The sequence below is a fragment of the Euphorbia lathyris genome, chromosome 2, assembly GCF_963576675.1.
Source record: "Euphorbia lathyris chromosome 2, ddEupLath1.1, whole genome shotgun sequence".
NCBI lineage: Eukaryota > Viridiplantae > Streptophyta > Magnoliopsida > Malpighiales > Euphorbiaceae > Euphorbia > Euphorbia lathyris.
This window is the reverse complement of record NC_088911.1, coordinates 97,046,278-97,065,644: the sequence shown is the minus strand read 5'-3', so window position 1 is coordinate 97,065,644 and position 19,367 is coordinate 97,046,278. Positions and strand designations below refer to the sequence as shown.

General features: G+C 34.5%; 2 protein-coding genes across 7 annotated transcripts; one reads left to right on the top strand and one right to left on the bottom strand.

Annotated features, from left to right (window-relative positions):
* Window positions 1–4,127: 4,127 nt before the first annotated feature.
* On the bottom strand, window positions 4,128–10,726 carry LOC136219069 (uncharacterized). Of its 6 annotated transcripts, none has more exons than XM_066006288.1 (13): window positions 10,325–10,726; window positions 9,893–10,014; window positions 9,659–9,795; window positions 9,107–9,257; window positions 8,631–8,665; window positions 8,240–8,315; window positions 8,108–8,138; window positions 7,695–7,975; window positions 7,198–7,455; window positions 6,576–6,677; window positions 6,382–6,444; window positions 5,324–5,411; window positions 4,128–4,792 (listed from the first exon to the last, which is right to left on the bottom strand). In XM_066006288.1, exons 1-13 carry the CDS (start codon window positions 10,485–10,487, stop codon window positions 4,500–4,502), a joined length of 1,800 nt encoding a protein of 599 aa, XP_065862360.1. In that variant the 5' UTR covers window positions 10,488–10,726; the 3' UTR covers window positions 4,128–4,499. The 6 variants fall into 6 exon arrangements, with proteins under 6 accessions (XP_065862360.1, XP_065862361.1, XP_065862365.1 ...); XM_066006289.1 differs by having other exon boundaries at window positions 4,129–4,792; window positions 6,394–6,444; window positions 10,325–10,723; XM_066006293.1 differs by having other exon boundaries at window positions 4,585–4,727; window positions 10,325–10,721.
* A 1,906-nt stretch (window positions 10,727–12,632) lies between these two features.
* LOC136217280 (DEAD-box ATP-dependent RNA helicase 32-like) lies at window positions 12,633–17,781 on the top strand. Its single transcript, XM_066003876.1, has 8 exons — window positions 12,633–12,680; window positions 12,734–12,925; window positions 14,841–15,164; window positions 15,699–15,890; window positions 15,974–16,129; window positions 16,293–16,744; window positions 16,961–17,121; window positions 17,320–17,781. The coding sequence occupies exons 1-8, from the start codon at window positions 12,633–12,635 to the stop codon at window positions 17,661–17,663; spliced, it is 1,869 nt and encodes a 622-aa protein (XP_065859948.1). The 3' UTR covers window positions 17,664–17,781.
* Window positions 17,782–19,367: the final 1,586 nt, after the last annotated feature.

Genomic DNA, 19,367 nt, shown 5'->3' with positions numbered 1-19,367 from the left:
TTCTGAAATTAATAAAAAACAAAGAAAATTAACTAAAAGCATAGAATTTATTTTTATTTTGTTATTTTATTAAAAACACATTATTTTCGTAATTAAACTAATTTATTTAGTCCAAAATTAAACTGTAAATTACGCTAAAAGATAGGGGCAAAATGCCCCTATCAGCAGTCTCCTCTGCTCGCTATCCCTGGCTGACGATATAACGTGGCAAGTGTAGCAGACCCCCCATGAAAGTCCATCTGCTCCTCTGACACCGCCGTGAACCTCAAACAGATGGGATGGCCTGATCCTATCGCCACTCTTATCGACAAACAAGGTGGATCCGAGCATAAGCCACATCCACATTGTGGCTCGAGTCGCGTCATCCCTACCCTTGCTGGTAAGTCTCTGTACAGCATCAGCAAAAACACCTCCACCACACCAGTAATGTCAGACTGGCGACAACAACTCCTCCTGATCCACCCCGAACATCATCATGCATATGGCATGGAGCCGCTCAGTACTACATGACTCGGAGACCATCGGACCGTCGATCGGGATACGCAAAATGTGCCATACATCATGCAGTAAAATGGTCATCTCCCCGAACGGCATGTGGAAGGAGTTCGTATCTGGCTACCACCTCTCCACGAACGCAGATATCAGCGGGGCGTCGAGATTCTTAAACATAGTGGATGGGAGGTGAGACAATCCAGTCCTCCTGACCATATCATGCAGCTGTATATTGACACTTAAGTAATACTAAAACATTTAATGCTATACTAAAACATTTAAAACTATACTAAAACTAAAACAATACTAAAATTTAAGTAATACTAAAACATTTAATACTATACTAAAACATTTAAATAATATACTAAAATTAAAATACATGTAGTCGCAAAGCGACCACCTCTGCGTCCTCTGCTCGAGCCCTGGGTCGGGTGCTCATCGCCCGCCTCACTATCACCACCAGATACCGACCGTCTCTGTGCCTCGGCTAACGCCTGAAAATAATCATCGACAATGGCTACACCACTATCTCGGGCATCAGAAGAATCCGTCTCGGCCTATCGCCTAATCTCGGGCTGATCCAACACAACCTCCTCAATCAAAGCCCTCTGCACCTGCTTCGTCCCAGCGCCTCTCCGTCTACGACCTGATACATCAACACCACGTAGTCTCGTATGGCGTGGTGTATCATCCTCCGCGTCCATATCAAGACGACAGGCTGATGACGGGATAGTTTTCCCCGCAACAGTCGGCTGGTCCGTCTACACATAAAAATTTAAATAAAATTGAATTTTAAACAAATATAATTTACAACCACTAAATTTACTTATACAATTTACAACATTTTAATTTAATTAAAAATATAATTAACTATAATTAAACAAAACAATATTTTAATTTAACTAATAAAATTAAACAAAATAAAAATTAACATACATAAAAAAAATAAAATTAATTAAAGGTAAGTCTAGATATTTTTCAGGAACCGAGGTCATAGAGATGCCCAATAGTGAACTAAGCGTTCGACGTCTGTCCTTAGAGCAATTTCTGCTAAAGGAGATCGAAGATTTTTCAAAATTGATTTTCTGCCCCGAGGCTAGCTCATACATCCCAAGACACTCATTTGTCGCATTACATTATAGGGTTGTAGCTCAAAAAAATAAATAACTGTCATCGGTAAAAAATAAGTGAGAGATTAATGGAGCATGTATTTAATAATAATACATTTTTTATTATGATTCAATTATGATTCAGAAAATGGGGAATTCCGCGAGAAAAGAAAAGAAAAAGTCTACCGAGTCTTTTTTTTTCAATCGACGTATTTCTTTTTTATTAAACTGTTTTTTTATTGTGATATTGATACACATACCATATTAGATGGAGTGTATGATTTAATTTTAAAATTTTAAAATAATAATATTTTTGCTATAAATAAGAAAAGAAATAAAATATATTAAAATTTAATTTTGTAAAAAATATCAGCCATTTCTCAATCCACGGATTCTTCACAATTCAATTATGATTCAGAAAATGGGGAATTCCGCGAGAAAAGAAAAGAAAAAGTCTACCGAGTCTTTTTTTTCAATCCACGGTTTTTCTTTTTTATCAAACCGTTTTTATTTATTGTTATATTGATACGCATACCATATTAGATGGAGCGTATGATTTAATTTTAAATTTTTAAAATAATAATAATTTTGCTATAAAAAAAGAAATAAAATATATTAAAATTTAATTTTGTAAATATCAGCCATTTCTCAATCCACGGTATTGTTATATTGATACGCATACCATATTAGATGGAGCGTATGCTTTAATTTTAAATTTTTAAAATAATAATAATTTTACTATAAAAAAAAGAAATAAAATATATTAAAATTTAATTTTGTAAATATCAGTCATTTAACGGTCCACGGTGTTTCATTTTTATCAAACCGTTTTTATTTATTGTGAAATTGATATGCCTACCATATTAGATGGAGCGTATGCTTTAATTTTAAATTTTTAAAATATTAATAATTTTGCTATAAAAAAAGAAATAAAATATATTAAAATTTAATTTTGTAAATATTAGTCATTTAACGGTCCACGGTATTTCATTTTTATTAAACCGTTTTTATTTATTGTTATATTGATACGCATACCATATTAGATGGAGCGTATGATTTAATTTTAAATTTTTAAAATAATAATAATTTTGATATTAAAAAAGAAATAAAATATATTAAAATTTAATTTCGTAAATATCAGCCATTTCTCAATCCACGGTATTGTGATATTGATACGCATACCATATTAGATGGAGCGTATGCTTTAATTTTAAATTTTTAAAATAATAATAATTTTGCTATAAAAAAAAGAAATAAAATATATTAAAATTTAATTTTGTAAATATCAGTCATTTAACGGTCCACGGTATTTCATTTTTATCAAACCGTTTTTATTTATTGTGAAATTGATATGCCTACCATATTAGATGGAGCGTATGCTTTAATTTTAAATTTTTAAAATATTAATAATTTTGCTATAAAAAAAGAAATAAAATATATTAAAATTTAATTTTGTACCCTATCTGTTCCTAGAGGAACAGATAGGTGTTTCTACCCTATCTGTTCCTCCTTCTTTTCTTTTGCCTTCTCTCCTAGAGGATAGGATTGGAGTCAGCCTTCCTAGACTGATCCCGGTGTAGGTTTTTTGTTGGTTTTGTTTTTTTCCTTTCCTTTCTTACCAAAAAAAAAATTTAATTTTGTAAATATCAGTCATTTAACGGTCCACGGTATTTCATTTTTATTAAACCATTTTTATTTATTGTTATATTGATACGCATACCATATTAGATGGAGCGTATGATTTAATTTTAAATTTTTAAAATAATAATAATTTTGCTATTAAAAAAAGAAATAAAATTTATTAAAATTTAATTTTGTAAATATCAGCCATTTCTCAATCCACGGTATTGTGATATTGATACGCATACCATATTAGATGGAGCGTATGCTTTAATTTTAAATTTTTAAAATAATAATAATTTTGCTATAAAAAAAAGAAATAAAATATATTAAAATTTAATTTTGTAAATATCAGTCATTTAACGGTCCACGGTATTTCATTTTTATCAAACCGTTTTTATTTATTGTGAAATTGATATGCCTGCCATATTAGATGGAGCGTATGCTTTAATTTTAAAATTTTAAAATATTAATAATTTTGCTATAAAAAAAGAAATAAAATATATTAAAATTTAATTTTGTAAATATCAGTCATTTAACGGTCCACGGTATTTCATTTTTATTAAACCGTTTTTATTTATTGTTATATTGATACGCATACCATATTAGATGGAGCGTATGATTTAATTTTAAATTTTTTTAAAATAATAATAATTTTGCTATAAAAAAAAGAAATAAAATATATTAAAATTTACAACATTTTAATTTAACTAAAAAGATAATTAACTATAATTAAACAAAACAATATTTTAATTTAACTAATAAAATTAAACAAAATAAAAATTAACATACATAAAAAAAATAAAATTAATATACTTAAAAAATAAAATTAACATATTAAAAAATAAAATTAAACAAAATTTAATTTTGAAATAATTAATTTAAAAAATATTATAATACATACGTGCGATGCACGGGTGTTCACAGTAAATTAATTACTTACCAATGTTGGTAGGATTTGGTTTCTTTAAATACAGAGACAATATATGGACGTCTCGGTTTTTATTTTTAAATAATAAATTTTAAATTAGGTTTCAAAAAATACCTATATATATTTATCAAAAAAAACTGCAAAACCACCTTCCTCCTTCCTCCTTCCTCCTTCATTCTTGAATTGAATCTTCTTCCTCCTTTCTCCTTCCTCATTCATTCTTGAATTGAATCTCCTTCCTCCTTCCTCATTGAATGTTGAATCTCCTTCCTAATGATATTCTTAAATCATGCTGGATACTCTGTTTTGGGGAAAAAGTTAAATTGGAACCTCTTGAACCCATGGCTTCAACAGGGAGGATTTGAAGTAACGGCAATGGCTCCCAAGACTCCTAAGGTAAGCAGGAATCCAGATCTAATTCTGGGAATTGGCAAGAGGGGTTTGTGGGCAATCAAGGCCAAAAATGATGTGCTTAAACATAAACCAACCAAGCTCAGGGCTCCGGGTACTATGTTGATCATTCTTGCTGGAAGGTTACTATGGTGGATATCCCGGGTACGGGAACTACCAGCAACCTGGAAATTACCAACAGCCGCAACAGGTTTACCAACAGCCACAGCAGGTATTTCATTCAAATAATCTATAAGACAATAATAAGCAATATTCGGTATCTGCACAATTACAGGACATCATTATGGCTGGAAACTATTCAAGCATTGGTAAGACAATTTCTTCAAATGCAGGAAATGAATTAGATTGGCATCAGGACTGAATATGCATTCGTGACCAAATATACAGTTTATGCCCCAGTATGCGACTGCACAATTTAGCAAATAAATGTTTATATTAACAAGACACACCTTGAGGGATTTCTTCTCCTCGGTGGTGAATTCTAAAGTCACCTAACTGAACCAGAAATTATTCATAACCTTTGCATGCACACGAAGTAGGACTCTTTTACCTTCTTAGAATAAAATGTAGAAGCATTTATGTTCATAGTTATCTGCTTACCGCATGTCTCCTTATTTACTTGGTAATAGCAACATTAAAAATCAAGATATTCTAAATGAGGAATCTCAACGTCTTGCATAACTGTGGTTTTTGGAAACCCCACAATTCATTCATATAAACACTAAATCATGCATGAGAAACATGAAAGTCTGCTTTCTACCTTGGTGCTTAGGATATTGGACCTGATGCGAAGTCAACATAGGCCGTACAGATAAAGGTGAAACAGTTGCTGTACTCTGCACCAAATCCTTCAATATGAAACAATAGGCAATCAATCAATCAGAGAACTACAAGAAATATTATCCATAAACCATGGGAAATCCAGGGGTTACTAAAAAGAAAATAAAAATGCCTACAAAGTTATATGTGAATAATGCAACTAAGATAGAATCCTCAATAGAAAACTTGCAACTGCTTTTACTTCAAGATATGGACACAAAAATGCATGATATACAATGATGCACATGAGAAGCATTGGCTCTGTAATGCAATGCCATTTTTATAATTACAATAAGAACATGGTTGTTAGGCGGTGAGCATGCGACTTTGAAGTGTCACATGTCAGCAACAATTGTAGATGATCAAACAGTAACTTAGTAAAATGCAACAATAATTAATCACAGAAAAGAGATACTAACCCATTATATTTCTAAGCAACTATCCTTTAGTGTCCATAAATGAACCACTTGAACTTTCCCCTCCCATAGATATTTATTACAATGCACATAGAATAGCTACATATGGGGAATAACACCTCAGCAGCTATATAAGTACTTTATGAAAAGTTCACAAAGTTATCTTGTGAACTTGTGCTTCTAAATTGTCTTCACGTTTTCTTTTTTGGACTCCATGCTCTTTTTTTATTTTATTTTTTTTGTGTCCATAAATGTATTCTTGTTGCATTAGCTTTTATATAGATTCTTTCTCTGTAAGAGTGTGCGATATTGTTATATACTTTTTAAAAGTTCTAAAAATGATACTTCGTAGATTGCAATTATTGCGAGTCCACACGAAACTTAATTAGAGGAAACTATGACATGTTAGTGCCACAGGTTGTGAACTAACGGTTTCTGTGCTTGGGCCCGAGGTGTAAATGCCAAAAGATGAATGAATACCAAGTATACAGGAGAGAACTAGATGGCACTTTATTTATTTATTTTTCAAAAAATCATGGAAACTACAAAACATCAATGTGCTTTAATTATATATGCTCCATACGTCATATCTTACATGAGGAACTGGTTGCACATAGACAAGCTGCCCAAGCCGTCCAACCATAACCTATATGAAAAAAAGCAGTGTAAGTATCACATGAAACAAGTGGCTGCAAAAATAAGAAGACAAGAGTTTCTTGACACAATAATAGAATCCGAAAATTAGGCACAGAAGAAAGACCACTTCCTTTTACTTACAGCTTGAGAATTTGGAGGCACATAGGCTGGCGTAGCTTGAACAGCATGGTATTGACTAGCATATCTCAAAGGCTGCGTCCTGCTCCCCATGTGTCCAACAATCTGTAACCAGAAAGTAATCTCTATAAGAACTGCAATCAGCATGAAACCAATGAATGAGTTACTGACATTCAGCATCAGTTGGGATAGAGGGAGAAACTATATTGCTATGGTGCTACAATAGTAAAAAGACATTGTTAGTATGTTTTTCCAAAGTAAATCACTAATGAAGAAAAAGCCAAAACTTTCTAACTAATGGAATTGTCTCTGAGATCAGCCTTTGTCGGACTCTTATAATCTAGCCAGATAAAGACAAACTAATCAATTGCTTTGACAAATTTCTAGTGCGCTGAGAAATTCTTGAATTCCAATAAAAGCATTCTTCTATAATTCATGGTGTAAAACTCATCTAATAGAATCCTGAGTTCTCAACCTAAAACCAAAAATAGGAAACAAGTGGCAGATATGAAACAAAACATATTTGGTTTATGGAAGTGACCAGCTAATAGATGATAATCGAAGCAGGAAACTAAAATAACATTAGAAAATGCTTAAATGAAAAATATAGTTCAATAATGCGTACAGGTTGTGAAAATTGAGGACCACTGACACCATTTACAGCTGCAAAGTTGGGATATGGAGCAAACTTAGCAGGGATAGAAGGCCGAGGAGCAAAAGGGCCAGTTCCAACTTCTGGCTGTGCAGCAGCAGCAACAGGAACCATAGGAGAGTTGCTTGGAACATAAGCCATGCCTGCAGCTGCTGGAATTGCAGCAGTGGCCGACGCAGTTGTTGCAAAAGATGGATAGAAGATTTTTGCTCCTGGATTGAGCTTGAATTCCTGTAATACAGACAACCAATTTTTTTGAAGAAAATTATTGTCCTAATTATGATAATTGAATTCAATAAAGCCATGAAGTTCTTGAGTTAGCACACACACAAACATATAGTTATGCTAGAAATTATTATGAATTGTGTACTGCAATGCAATTATGAGGCACTTTTATCTAGTAAGTGGTTTTTACATCAGATCATCCGGGCAGGTATATGAGAAGAAAAGAAATAAAAAATGGTTTTAACCTTTGTGCTTTTAGTGGATTCTGAACTTTGTGGCGAAACCATATCAGCTGAAGAAGCTAGCGAACCAGAATGTGATTCTGAGATTACATCAACCAGTGGACTGGAGGAAGTTGAGATGCTTGAACAAACAGTGTTCAAAGAAGAGGTGCTTGGAGACGCAGACCCCCCACAACATTGATCATCCAATTTAGTAGGAGGAAGATCACAAGAAACTCCATTGGGCAGTACCTTCACCATCATTTGCCCTTCCTCAACAGCCTTTGCATCTGAAAGGGATGAACCTAATGCATATACACTTAGTATTTTTGTCATCATCAAACTTATTTAAGGAAGCTCTGCCATATACACAAGCATTTATCCTTTACTCTTCTAATTGGCATTGATCAAATTATGCATTTGGCATGTAAACTTACAGGTTGAACTTGAGCTTTGAGCTTCATCATCCTGCATAAATAATTGCAAAGGTTAATCCCCCATAAAAATATTGGAGTTCTTATACTCCTGAATTTTATACAAGTAAATAAGTTACGCTTGTCAATACATACACTCTTTTCCCTTTGAAGCTCAAATTTCAGTGAATGATGATCCTGATCCCCTTGTGACCTGTCCTCTCCAATCTGTCTGTCAGAAAAATAATTTGACAGGACACAAAAATTAGAAGGAATTGGAATGAGGAAATAATTTGGAGTAAAACATCCAAAGCCAAATACATTCGCACAAAGAAATGCCTATCAGTCTATATTCTTATAGACTCATCCAAGAGATGAATATAAGCAATTAGTCATACAGAACAATTGTGAAGAAATTCTTATCAGAGCTGCATTTTCTTGTAATGAAATGAAATGATGCGGTATGCTAAGAACCCAAATTCAATGAGGCCATCCATGCAACCAGCAAGTTATAAGGTAAAACTTGGACGAGGTAAGCAAGCCATACCTTCCAATAACAGAAACATCAGTAGCTTCTCCACCCTGTGATGAAACAGATATATCAACAAAAGAGAACAAAAGGAATAAGTGAAATCAATGAATTTCTTTCTTGAAAACACATGCACCCCTTGGAAAATGTGATCTCACTTCAGGAATTAGATATCCATGTTGGCTTCTTTAAACTTCAGACATGAATGGTGAAGACCCCTCAGGACCTATGTCGACCTATTTGATCATCCAAGCCACTATTGGATTCATCTTATGATACGTTTTGTTAGCACAGAACCCTAGAATATTTAACGAGCACACTTGTCACTCAAGATACTTAATGAGTTTAGCTAGTAGTGATTTAAACAAACCTAGATGGGCTGACATGTTCTAATCATTCCTACATAATTAGGCATAACAAACATGACTCCAGAACACATTCCCTATCCAATTAGAACCACAAAACAAATCCAGCATGGACTAAACAGACCTTACCTTACAATTGTTTAATCCATCTCTCTTTCCATGTTCAACTTCCATGGCAGTTCCGGTATGAATTGGTAAAAAATTTCTGTCCCCGTGCTCCCTTGCAGCTTTGATTAACATGGAACCATTAGCCGTACTAATCTGGTTTTTGGCGGAGATCCTATTTCAATAGATAGGGTGAGTGCGTACTTTGATTGATATAGTTCATAGTTCAATTAATATAGTTTATAGCTAACTATTTAATATCACAGGCATTACTTCTCTGAGTTTCTAGATGAATCAATGCACCAGAATCTTTAAGTAATTCTTTTTTTTTAATATTGTTATCTGTTCAAGAACTCAAGTACTAAAAGAAAATTCCATTGCACATGAATCTTTAACAACTGCAATCATTCTCGCAAAACAAAGCATGCAATGAAAAAAAAAAGCTGCAGTTTACTTGGAAATTTTTTTTCTTTTTTTATTTAAGAATGTAGTATGATAGAAAAATATTTCATAATATCAGTTTGCAACTAGTTTTTGACAATTATGATCTATAAGCCAAATGCAGTGAGACAATACCTGTTATCATTGATTATCTTTCTATCCATAGAAGTCTTATTACTCTCAACAATCTCAGAAGGTACATTTCTTGTCGCAGCTTCTCCATATTCACTGGCTACATTTCTATTTACACCATTAGGTGGGAATTGAACTCCCTGTACACAGCCCATGCATAAGCAGCATATTCGATGTTGAATCCACATTAACAACGAGGATCAAAATATTGAAAGAAAGAAAAAAAAAGATTGTTACCTTGGCAACAACTTGAACAAGGTCACCTGAAAGAATCACAAGTGTTTCAATTATACTCCCACTGGCTACATTTGTCTCACATTTCCCCTTCTTAGCCAATTTTGCTTCCTTCAGAACAATGCCTGCAGAAAATAACATTTCTCTATCCCCTCAAATTATTTCAACTTCACGAGTAAACTAAAAATAAAAATGGTAATTTATCGATCGCATCAAGAACAATAATACAGAAGAGGCATAAACCCAGATCAGAATCCAATCCGATCCCATCCACACAACCATGGAAATTTCTCAATAACATTGAGTAGAAAGATATAACTATTCACTAAACTAATAACCCATTAAATTTTTTATTAAGAAAATCAACAATTCAATATATTCTTAAATAAATCCCAATTTTTCTTTTTTAAAAAAGAAAAGGAAAAAGAAGCGCACCAAAGTCTTTGTCAACAGAGGCAGTGTGGAGGGTTCCAGAGTAGACAGAGCCATCCCTGACATGAACATCAACAGGGAGTCCAATTATACACATGGTAGCAAACAAAAAGGCCTCGCTTAAACAAGTCTCTGTTTCAGCTACTGCTCTGCTTTTGTAACCCATTAATCTTCTTCTCTATAACTGGTAAATGGAATCGAACTATGGGAACACACAAAATATATACAGAGAGGAAAAGAGTAGAGAATTTTAGGGAGAGATCTGAGGAATGTTTGATTGATGTGTTTGGGGTTGAAAAGAAATTAGAATACCTTTCGTTTCCTCTTCTGTGTTGTTTTGTTTGATTTGAAGAGCTTCTCTTCTCCGGCTTTTATATTTAAATCAAATTTCTTTCTTGCTTTTCTTCTCTCTAAATTGAAAATTATTTCCTATTTTAGTTTAGCAAGATTTTAGTTTATTATGGACTACTTTATAATCATTAGGGTAATTAATTTATTCGTCCCTATATTTTGACAAAACATACTGTTTAGTCCCTGTATTTTTAAAAACACACGGTAAGGTCTTTAACATTTTTCTCGATGAATTGTTTAGTCTCTAATGTTTTTCTCAGTGAACTATTTAGTCCATATCGTTAGACTCTCATGAAGATTCTGTTAGTCAATTTGAATTTGAATCAAAATCTATTTAAAATAAAAATATAATGTCTTAACTACCTTTTACCACATATCAATCATAGAACCAAACACCTCAAAATCAAAAGCAATTTTAATTCAAACAGGAAGAGTGAGCATAAGTGATTCGATTATGGGTTAGGGATTCAATTATTTCTTCATTTTTTTTGTGAGAGAAAGACATAGAGGTGTGAATTGCTTTTGACTGATAATTAGTAAAGGGTAATTTAGTCATTTCTGAATTCATAAACGGTAAAAAATCTAACAAATAGACGGAAGGACTAAACAGTTCACCGAGAAAAATGTTAGGGACCTTACCGTGTGTTTTTGAAAACACAGGGACTAAATAGTGTGTTTTATCAAAATATAAGGACTAATAAATTAATTACCCTAATCATTATAGTGAACATTCACTTTTTTTTCTGCAAAAATATTTGATTAATTCTAAAATTATATTTGAATTAATGGTGACTGATTAAGTAATTTGAGATAATTAAATATTAATGCGCTTGCGTGTAAAATCCTCAAAGCTAAATATTTTTTTAAGAGGACATTTTGGACGGCTCATGAGGGTAATAACTAGAGCCTTGTTTGGAGGAGCATTTGGAAGTCAATGTCGATTATTATGGAAGGATGTAGATGGAGGATAGGTGCGAGAGATGATTAACGTGTGATATGAGTCCTGAATTCCTAATAGGAATTTTTTTTGTCCTATCTCCCATATTAAAGAAAGCTACTATAATGTGTGGGTTAGTGATTTAATGATATCAGGATTCGAGAAGTGGGACGTTGAACTAATTGAGGATATTTTTTAGCCCCCTAAAGTGTGGAATTACAACCTTCTGCCTAAAATAGAACTATTTTACGGAAAGCTTGTTGTAACTTCCTACCAACGTGCGAAATTTTTTCTTGAAAGGTCTTGATGTTCACTTGGCACAACTAGAGCTATTTCTTGCCTTAAAACTCCTTTGTCTCCATTTGGAACCATTAAAACTTTCTATAGCAAACCGAATTTGCTCTGTCCAACAAATCTGACTGGATCGAAATCTCTTCCATAAAACTTGGCATCTATAGCATCTGACGCTGCTACAAATGGTTTCTCATCTGCCCAGACCACCTCCACCTCGTTTCCTTTCCAGAACAATAAGAACTGATGTAAAGAAGATGACACACACCAATTTGAGTGTATCCCATCCTTTCCCAACGGAACTTGGTAGTTGGCTGGAGAATCTACCACAAAAAGGCAGACAAGTCTGATTTGGTCCCCACCTTTACCTCTAAAAGCAGAATACCCAAGGACTTAGTAACTTCTCCATTAAAGGCTGACACCGTGACTTCGGTATCAATAAGATCTTGGTTACTTTTCCCCAGAGCTTGCACCATCTTTTATGACATTATGTTCACAGTTGGACCATTGTCTATCAAAACCCTGGAAGTGGGTCTTTCGTTGAGGTGAGCTTTGATATACAATGGTTTGATATGCTGGGTCATCTGGACAAAAGGTTTCTCGAACACAGCCTTCTTGGGACCCCCATTGGATGGAGCCTGAATCGTGACCCTACTACTGATCTTAGGCACTTCCTTCAAAACTTCCCAAGCTCCAATTTCTGTCGTCATTTCCTGCATTTCTGGCTCCTATATGGTGTACTCATTCCTCCTACTTTCTCCACGGAAATCAGCAGGTAAGGTAAGTGTTGTATTGATTGGAATTACGATATCACCTATCCTTATCTCTATCAGTTATGGGAACTTTGCAGTTTGAAAGCTGTTGGCAAGTTCCATGGTTTTAGTGGGGGTCTCTTAATTGGTGGTCGCAAAGAGGTTGACATTGAGAAGGAGAACGTTAATGAGCTAAACATTTTGGTTTGCACTCCTGGTCGGCTTCTTCAGCACATGGATGAGACTCCGAATTTTGACTGTTCACAACTTCAGGTCATGATTTGCAATTATCATCATTTCTTCTGTGTGCCTTTGTTTCATTTTAACATAATATGAGATAATATGAAAAAGATACTTAGATATGGAAAATTGTAGCCTTGTATGTGTTTCCTCTGTCTATTTGTGGTGCATGAACTGTGTTATCCTAAACTTCTTGTTTTTATTTTGGAGCATCAAATTGACCCATGTTTTTACGTTGTTTTATCCCGCGTTTTTCTCATATTAATATAGTTTTTCTGTTAGAGTTGGTTCTTGTTTTCCTACTCGTTCTTCAACAAAATTTGGAGAAACAATAAGATGCCATCAGAATGGAGGAAAAGTACCTTAATCCCTTTGTATAAGAACAAAGGCGATGTCCAAGATTGTGCCAACTATCGGGGAATCAAATTAATGAGTCACACTATGAAACTTTGGGAGCGAGTGATTGAACAAAGGCTAAGGAGGACGGTGAAGATCTCGGAAAACCAGTTTGGCTTTATGCCGGGAAGATCAACTATGGAAGCCATCCATCTAATGAGACAATTAATGGAGCACTATCGAAATAAGAAGAAAGACTTGCATATGGTTTTCATTGACTTGGAGAAAGCATATGATAAGGTACCAAGGGAAGTACTTTGGTGGGCCTTGATAAGGAAAGGCATTTCGCGGAAATATATTGACATCATAAAGGACATGTATGAGGGAGTATGCACGAGTGTACGTACTAGTGTTGGGAAGACTGAAGAGTTTCCTATTACGATTGGAGTGCATCAAGGTTCCGCACTAAGCCCATTTCTTTTTGCCATCGTTATGGATGAACTAACAAGTTCACTTCAAGATGGTATACCATGGTGCATGCTGTTTGCAGATGATATTGTGTTGGTTGAGGAGACGAAAGAAGGAGTGGAGATGAAGTTGGAACTATGGAGGCAAACTCTAGAATCTAGAGGCTTTAAGTTGAGTCGAAGTAAGACAGAATATTTGGAGTGTAAGTTTAGCGGCCGTAGGAGTAGGGAGGCAGGGACAATCATCCTAGATGGGAGAGTTGTTCAGGCCTCGGATTGCTTCCGGTATTTAGGATCTATTATCCAAACGGATGGAGAAGTAGATGGAGATGTTGCTCATAGGATTAAAGCTGGTTGGTCGAAGTGGAAGAGTGCTACGGGTTTCCTTTGTGATCCCGGCATGCCTAATAGATTGAAGGGAAAATTCTACCGGACGGCAATTAGACCAGCATTGTTATATGGTACGGAGTGTTGGGCAGTGAAACACTGCCACATCCATAAGATGTCGGTGGCGGAGATGCGTATGTTGAGATGGATGTGTGGTCACACGAGAAAGGACCGGGTGCGTAATGAAATAATTAGGACAAAAGTAGGGGTCACATCTATTGAGAATAAAATGAGAGAAAACCGACTAAGGTGGTTTGGCCATGTGAGACGTAGAGCGCTTGATGCGCCGGTTAGGAGAACCGAAGAGTGGCAAAGGGATGTAGTGGTGAGGGGTAGGGGAAGACCTAAGCAAACTTGGAGGAGGGTGATCGAGAGTGATATGAGTTTATTGGGAATTGAGGAAAATATGGTAGTGGATAGGACGGAGTGGAGGGAGCGAATCTGTGTCGCTGACACGACTTGATTTTCACGGTTTTATATGATGGTTCATGTTAGCCGACCCCGAATCATTTCGGGACTAAGGCTTTGTTCATATGGCCTTGCAATGTAGAAGTCTGATTTCGTATGCTTCTGAAGTTATGAACTCTATTAACTTTTCTCAACTTTGTGAACCACTGTTAGTGGCTTATACTTGCTCCTGCCAAATAGCAGCACTCAGTCTCAGTCTCTGTCTCTCTTTCTCTATCTGTTTGTGTAATTACAACATATCTGATGTTATGGCTTTATGATTTGGGTGTAATTTTGTGGTTTTGAAACAGGTTCTAGTTCTTGATGAGGCAGATCGTATTCTTGATGTTGGCTTCCAGAAGACTCTGAATGCAATTATCTCACAGCTACCTAAGCATAGACAAACCTTGCTTTTCTCTGCAACTCAAACAAAATCTGTTCAGGATCTTGCAAGGCTCAGTTTAAAGGACCCTGAGTATGTTGGTGTGCATGAGAAGTCAACAACAGCAACTCCCAGTCGCTTGCAGCAAACTGCAATGATTGTTCCTCTTGAACAAAAGCTTGACATGCTGTGGAGTTTTATAAAGGCACATCTTAATTCTAAGATACTTGTGTTTCTTTCAAGCTGCAAACAGGTACTTTGGTATGGTTTGTGAATGAGCAAAGTTTACCATTTGGCCTACAAGTTGGCTTGCTGACATGACCTCTCAAATCCAACAATATTATCTAGTTGTCTAACTTGTTGATCTGCCCAGTTACCATATAGTTTTCAATTAAGCCTAGAGGGTGGCAGGGAATATTAGACATCTGTATGCTTAGATTTAGAGTTAGGTTGGCTATATTTGGGAATACAACCAATTATCATTGACAGTGATTTTGATCCATTTTGTTTGCTTTACTATTAAATTTGATAATTATTGGCCAATTTGTTAATATAAATTATAATGTACATTAAGTAGGGGTATATTGAGAAACTAAAAACTAATTAAAAATCTAAAAAAGAAAGTGGATTACAATTTGGGACGGACAAAGTAGAAACATGTACTATCTTTTTGGGACGGAGGGATTATTATTATTATTATTATTATTATTATTATTATTATTTATTATGTTCGTCACCAGCATTTTTGGTTTGTTTGTAAATTTGTCTCATTCTCACTTTATAACAGGTAAAATTTGTCTATGAAGCATTTAAAAAATTGCGGCCTGGAATTCCATTGAAGTGTCTTCATGGGAAGATGAAGCAGGGGAAAAGGATGATAATCTATTCCCAGTTCTGTGAGAGTCGATCAGTTCTTTTCTCAACAGATGTGGCATCAAGAGGTCTTGATTTCAATAAGGCAGTTGATTGGGTTGTTCAGGTCAGATATTAATTGTTTCATGAAGTTTAGGTATGTGTTCAATAGTTAATTGTTTTTTGAAAATTTCTCTTTCATTTCAATAGGTGGATTGTCCTGAAGATGTTGCATCCTACATACACAGAGTTGGTCGAACTGCACGATATCTATCTGGAGGGCGATCGGTTTTATTTCTGACGCCTTCTGAGATGAAAATGCTTGAAAAGTTGCAAGAAGCAAAAGTACCTGTAGAGTTTATTAAGGTGGGTTACATGATTAGCATATTAAAGTCATTATTTTTTCTATTTTGGATGATCAGAGTAGCTTGCCGTTTTTACTGCAATGAAAATTACCACTACAGAAGGATGCTTGTTAATGTTCAAGTCCTTGTCTTCTTTGATCACTTCTTTATTGATGCTTTTTCAGGCGAACACTAAAAGATTGCAACCAGTTTCTGGTTTATTGTCAGTGTTATTGGTCAAACATGAAGGCATGCAAGATCTAGCTAAAAGGGCATTTATAACTTATTTACGGTCTATAAATATTCAAAAGGATAAAGAGGTGTTTGACGTGACAAAGCTACCTATTGATGAGTATTCTGCTTCTTTGGGGCTTCCAATGACCCCACAAGTCAGATTTCTAAAGCATAAAATGAAAAAGAAGATGTCCGAAAAATCTTCTGTTGTTGAATTGGATAATTCCAACGAGCACAATACCGAGGATGCAATTGGAAGCATCAGGGAAAAAGACTCGGGAAGTCACAGAGAGATGCTGGATATTGGAGATGCTGAGGAAGAAAATGCAGACGGGAGTATTCTGCAACCGAGGAGCTCCGAACATCAGGATCCAACAAAAACAACAGACCTTGAAGCAGTGATGTATGCAGCTTTTACACAATATTTATGTTTTAATGTAAGATGTGAATATAATGAGATGCAATACCTAAAAAGAATTCATATAAATGAGTTGAGGAGCCAGCAAATTTGATTCAAATGTGTTGATTCTTCCATTTGAATATGCACAGGAATCTGCATCTAAAGAATTGCACAACTCTTTGGTTTTCAAAATTAAAATTATTGTTAATTACTTTGCAGGCCGGCGACACGGGTTTCAAAGAAAAAGAAATTGAAGATCAATATGGATAGGCCAGTGGGAACAAGGGTTGTCTTTGATGAGGAAGGCAATGCACTTCCTCCACTTGCAAGGATGGCTGGTGCAAATAATGTCCTCGACAATGACATATCTTCCCTACTTGGTAAATATCATGCCTCTCTGAATTGTGAACTATGCACAAGCCTTAATGATAGTATTTAGTGTTGTAAATGCTTTATGACATAATCCATAATCCATTTTTATATGCATAACATCGCCTGGAAATCGAGTGGCTTTTGCTTTTCTTGATGGCCCGTAAACTGGAAACGATCAGGTACTAAACGTTGTTGATTATTGGCAGGTAAAAAGGAAGAATACTATAAGAAAGAAAGAGAGATGTTGAAAGAAGTGGACAAGGAAGATAAGGTTCTTGACCGCCAGCGTCGCAGAGAGAAAAGAACAAAAGAGAAGATAAAGAGGAAGAGACAAAGTACCGAAGAAGAAGAAGAAGATGAAGACGAGGAGGAGGATCTTTCAGGGTCAGAAGAAGAGAGGAAGGGGAAGCAAAGAGGTAAAAGGTCAAAGATTTATTTTGATAGGGACAATGAAGATGAGAATACAGAGAAAGCAGTAGTAGAAACAGATTCCATATCTCTAGCAGAGCAAGAAGCTTTGGCTCTCAAGTTATTGGGTTCCATGCACTAACTAATTCATTTCTTTTCTCCTCGTTCATATTTTTTGATCTTATTCGGACACTGTAACTTTTGTAAATCATTACTTATTTAATTTATCAAATCAATACTTCAAAATGTGGGGAGCTTCATTCCATAGTCTATACATTTTACACATAGTATATGAATATATGTTCATGCCATCCAATGTGAAACTGTAGATTTGATCCCAACAACCTTGTCATCTGTTAGAAAAGTTATTTTCTGCCTTTTCATTTCATTAATTTTAGAAAAGCACAAAAATAAACCTTGTGGTTACACCTGTTTTCAAACAACATCCATTTGGTTTAAAAGTTTGCAAAATGGTACCTTGAGGTTCATTCCGTTTAGTCCTTATATTTATTTATTTTTATAAATTAACCTTCTTATTATCTAATTATCACAAACAAACCCCAAAAGAAAAAATAAAAATTAATTATATCATCTTCTCAATCTCTTTAATTTTTTATTTTTTTTCTTCTTTCCCTCTCTTCTCTTTTAATTTTTCTCTCTCTAAAACAGAAAAATTAGGCAGATGAGATCACACTTATGCTGAAAAGAATTTATATCATTAAGTAAAAGGTGCATGCGAACTAAAGATGAAGAACATTCCATATGAATTAGATAGTTCATATCAACAAGTATTTGCTACCAGGAAAAAATCCCAAAATATAACTACACTGTTATCTCATTTACTAGTTTCTGAACTTTGACAACCAACACAGCCGAATGAAAAATTAGATACAAAAGTAATCATAAGAATATACCACTGTGAAAACTCTAAAAAATAGCTCGAGAAACCATTTTTTATTATAGAAAATTTGGGCGTGCCTAGGTTTTGAACCCAGAAATCCCTCCCAATCCATTGATGATGGATCGGTCAAGAAATGCTAATTATAAACACAATAGAAAACCAATTCATCCAGAGAAAAAGAACATATATACATACACATGGTACCTTGCAGAGAGCGGTGGCGAGTTCTCCTCGAGTGAAATTGGCAGTAGCCGCCGTCGTCAAAGGAATTCCCTTGCGGAATTGATACAAAGCAATGTTCTTCTGAATTTACTCGGTGAACTGAACTTTGCAAATTAAGATTAAAAAAAATAATAATAATAATTTGAATAGCTATGTGAATTAATTTTTTAATTGATTTTAGAGAGAGAAAAATTAAGAGAGAAAAGAGAGAAAGAAGAAAAAAATAATTAAAGAGATGTAGAAGATGGTATAATTGATTTTTATTTTTTCTTTTGGGGTTTGTTTGTGATAATTAGATAATAAGGGAGTTAATTTGTAAAAATAAATAAATATAAGGACCAAATTAACTCTTTTCTCTTTGACTTTTAACACCATTAGTCAATTTGGTATGTGTTTGCTAACGGAATGAATCTCAGGGTACCATTTTGCAAACTTTTAAACCACACGGGTGTTGTTTGAAAACAGATATAACCATAAGGTTTATTTTTGTACTTTTTTCTTAATTTTAGTAAAGATATCAATATTATGCATGTTTAAATATAACTATACAAGTTCTTACCAAAAAAAATATAACTATACAATATTGATGAATTGTTGTAGATGCATATTGATAAAAAAAAAAAAAGTTATAATTAATGTTTGATGGTTGATTATTTAAGACAGTAGCATTGATCTGGATTCTTTGGTCATTCGTCGTTAGATCTAGATTCATTAAAATCCTAC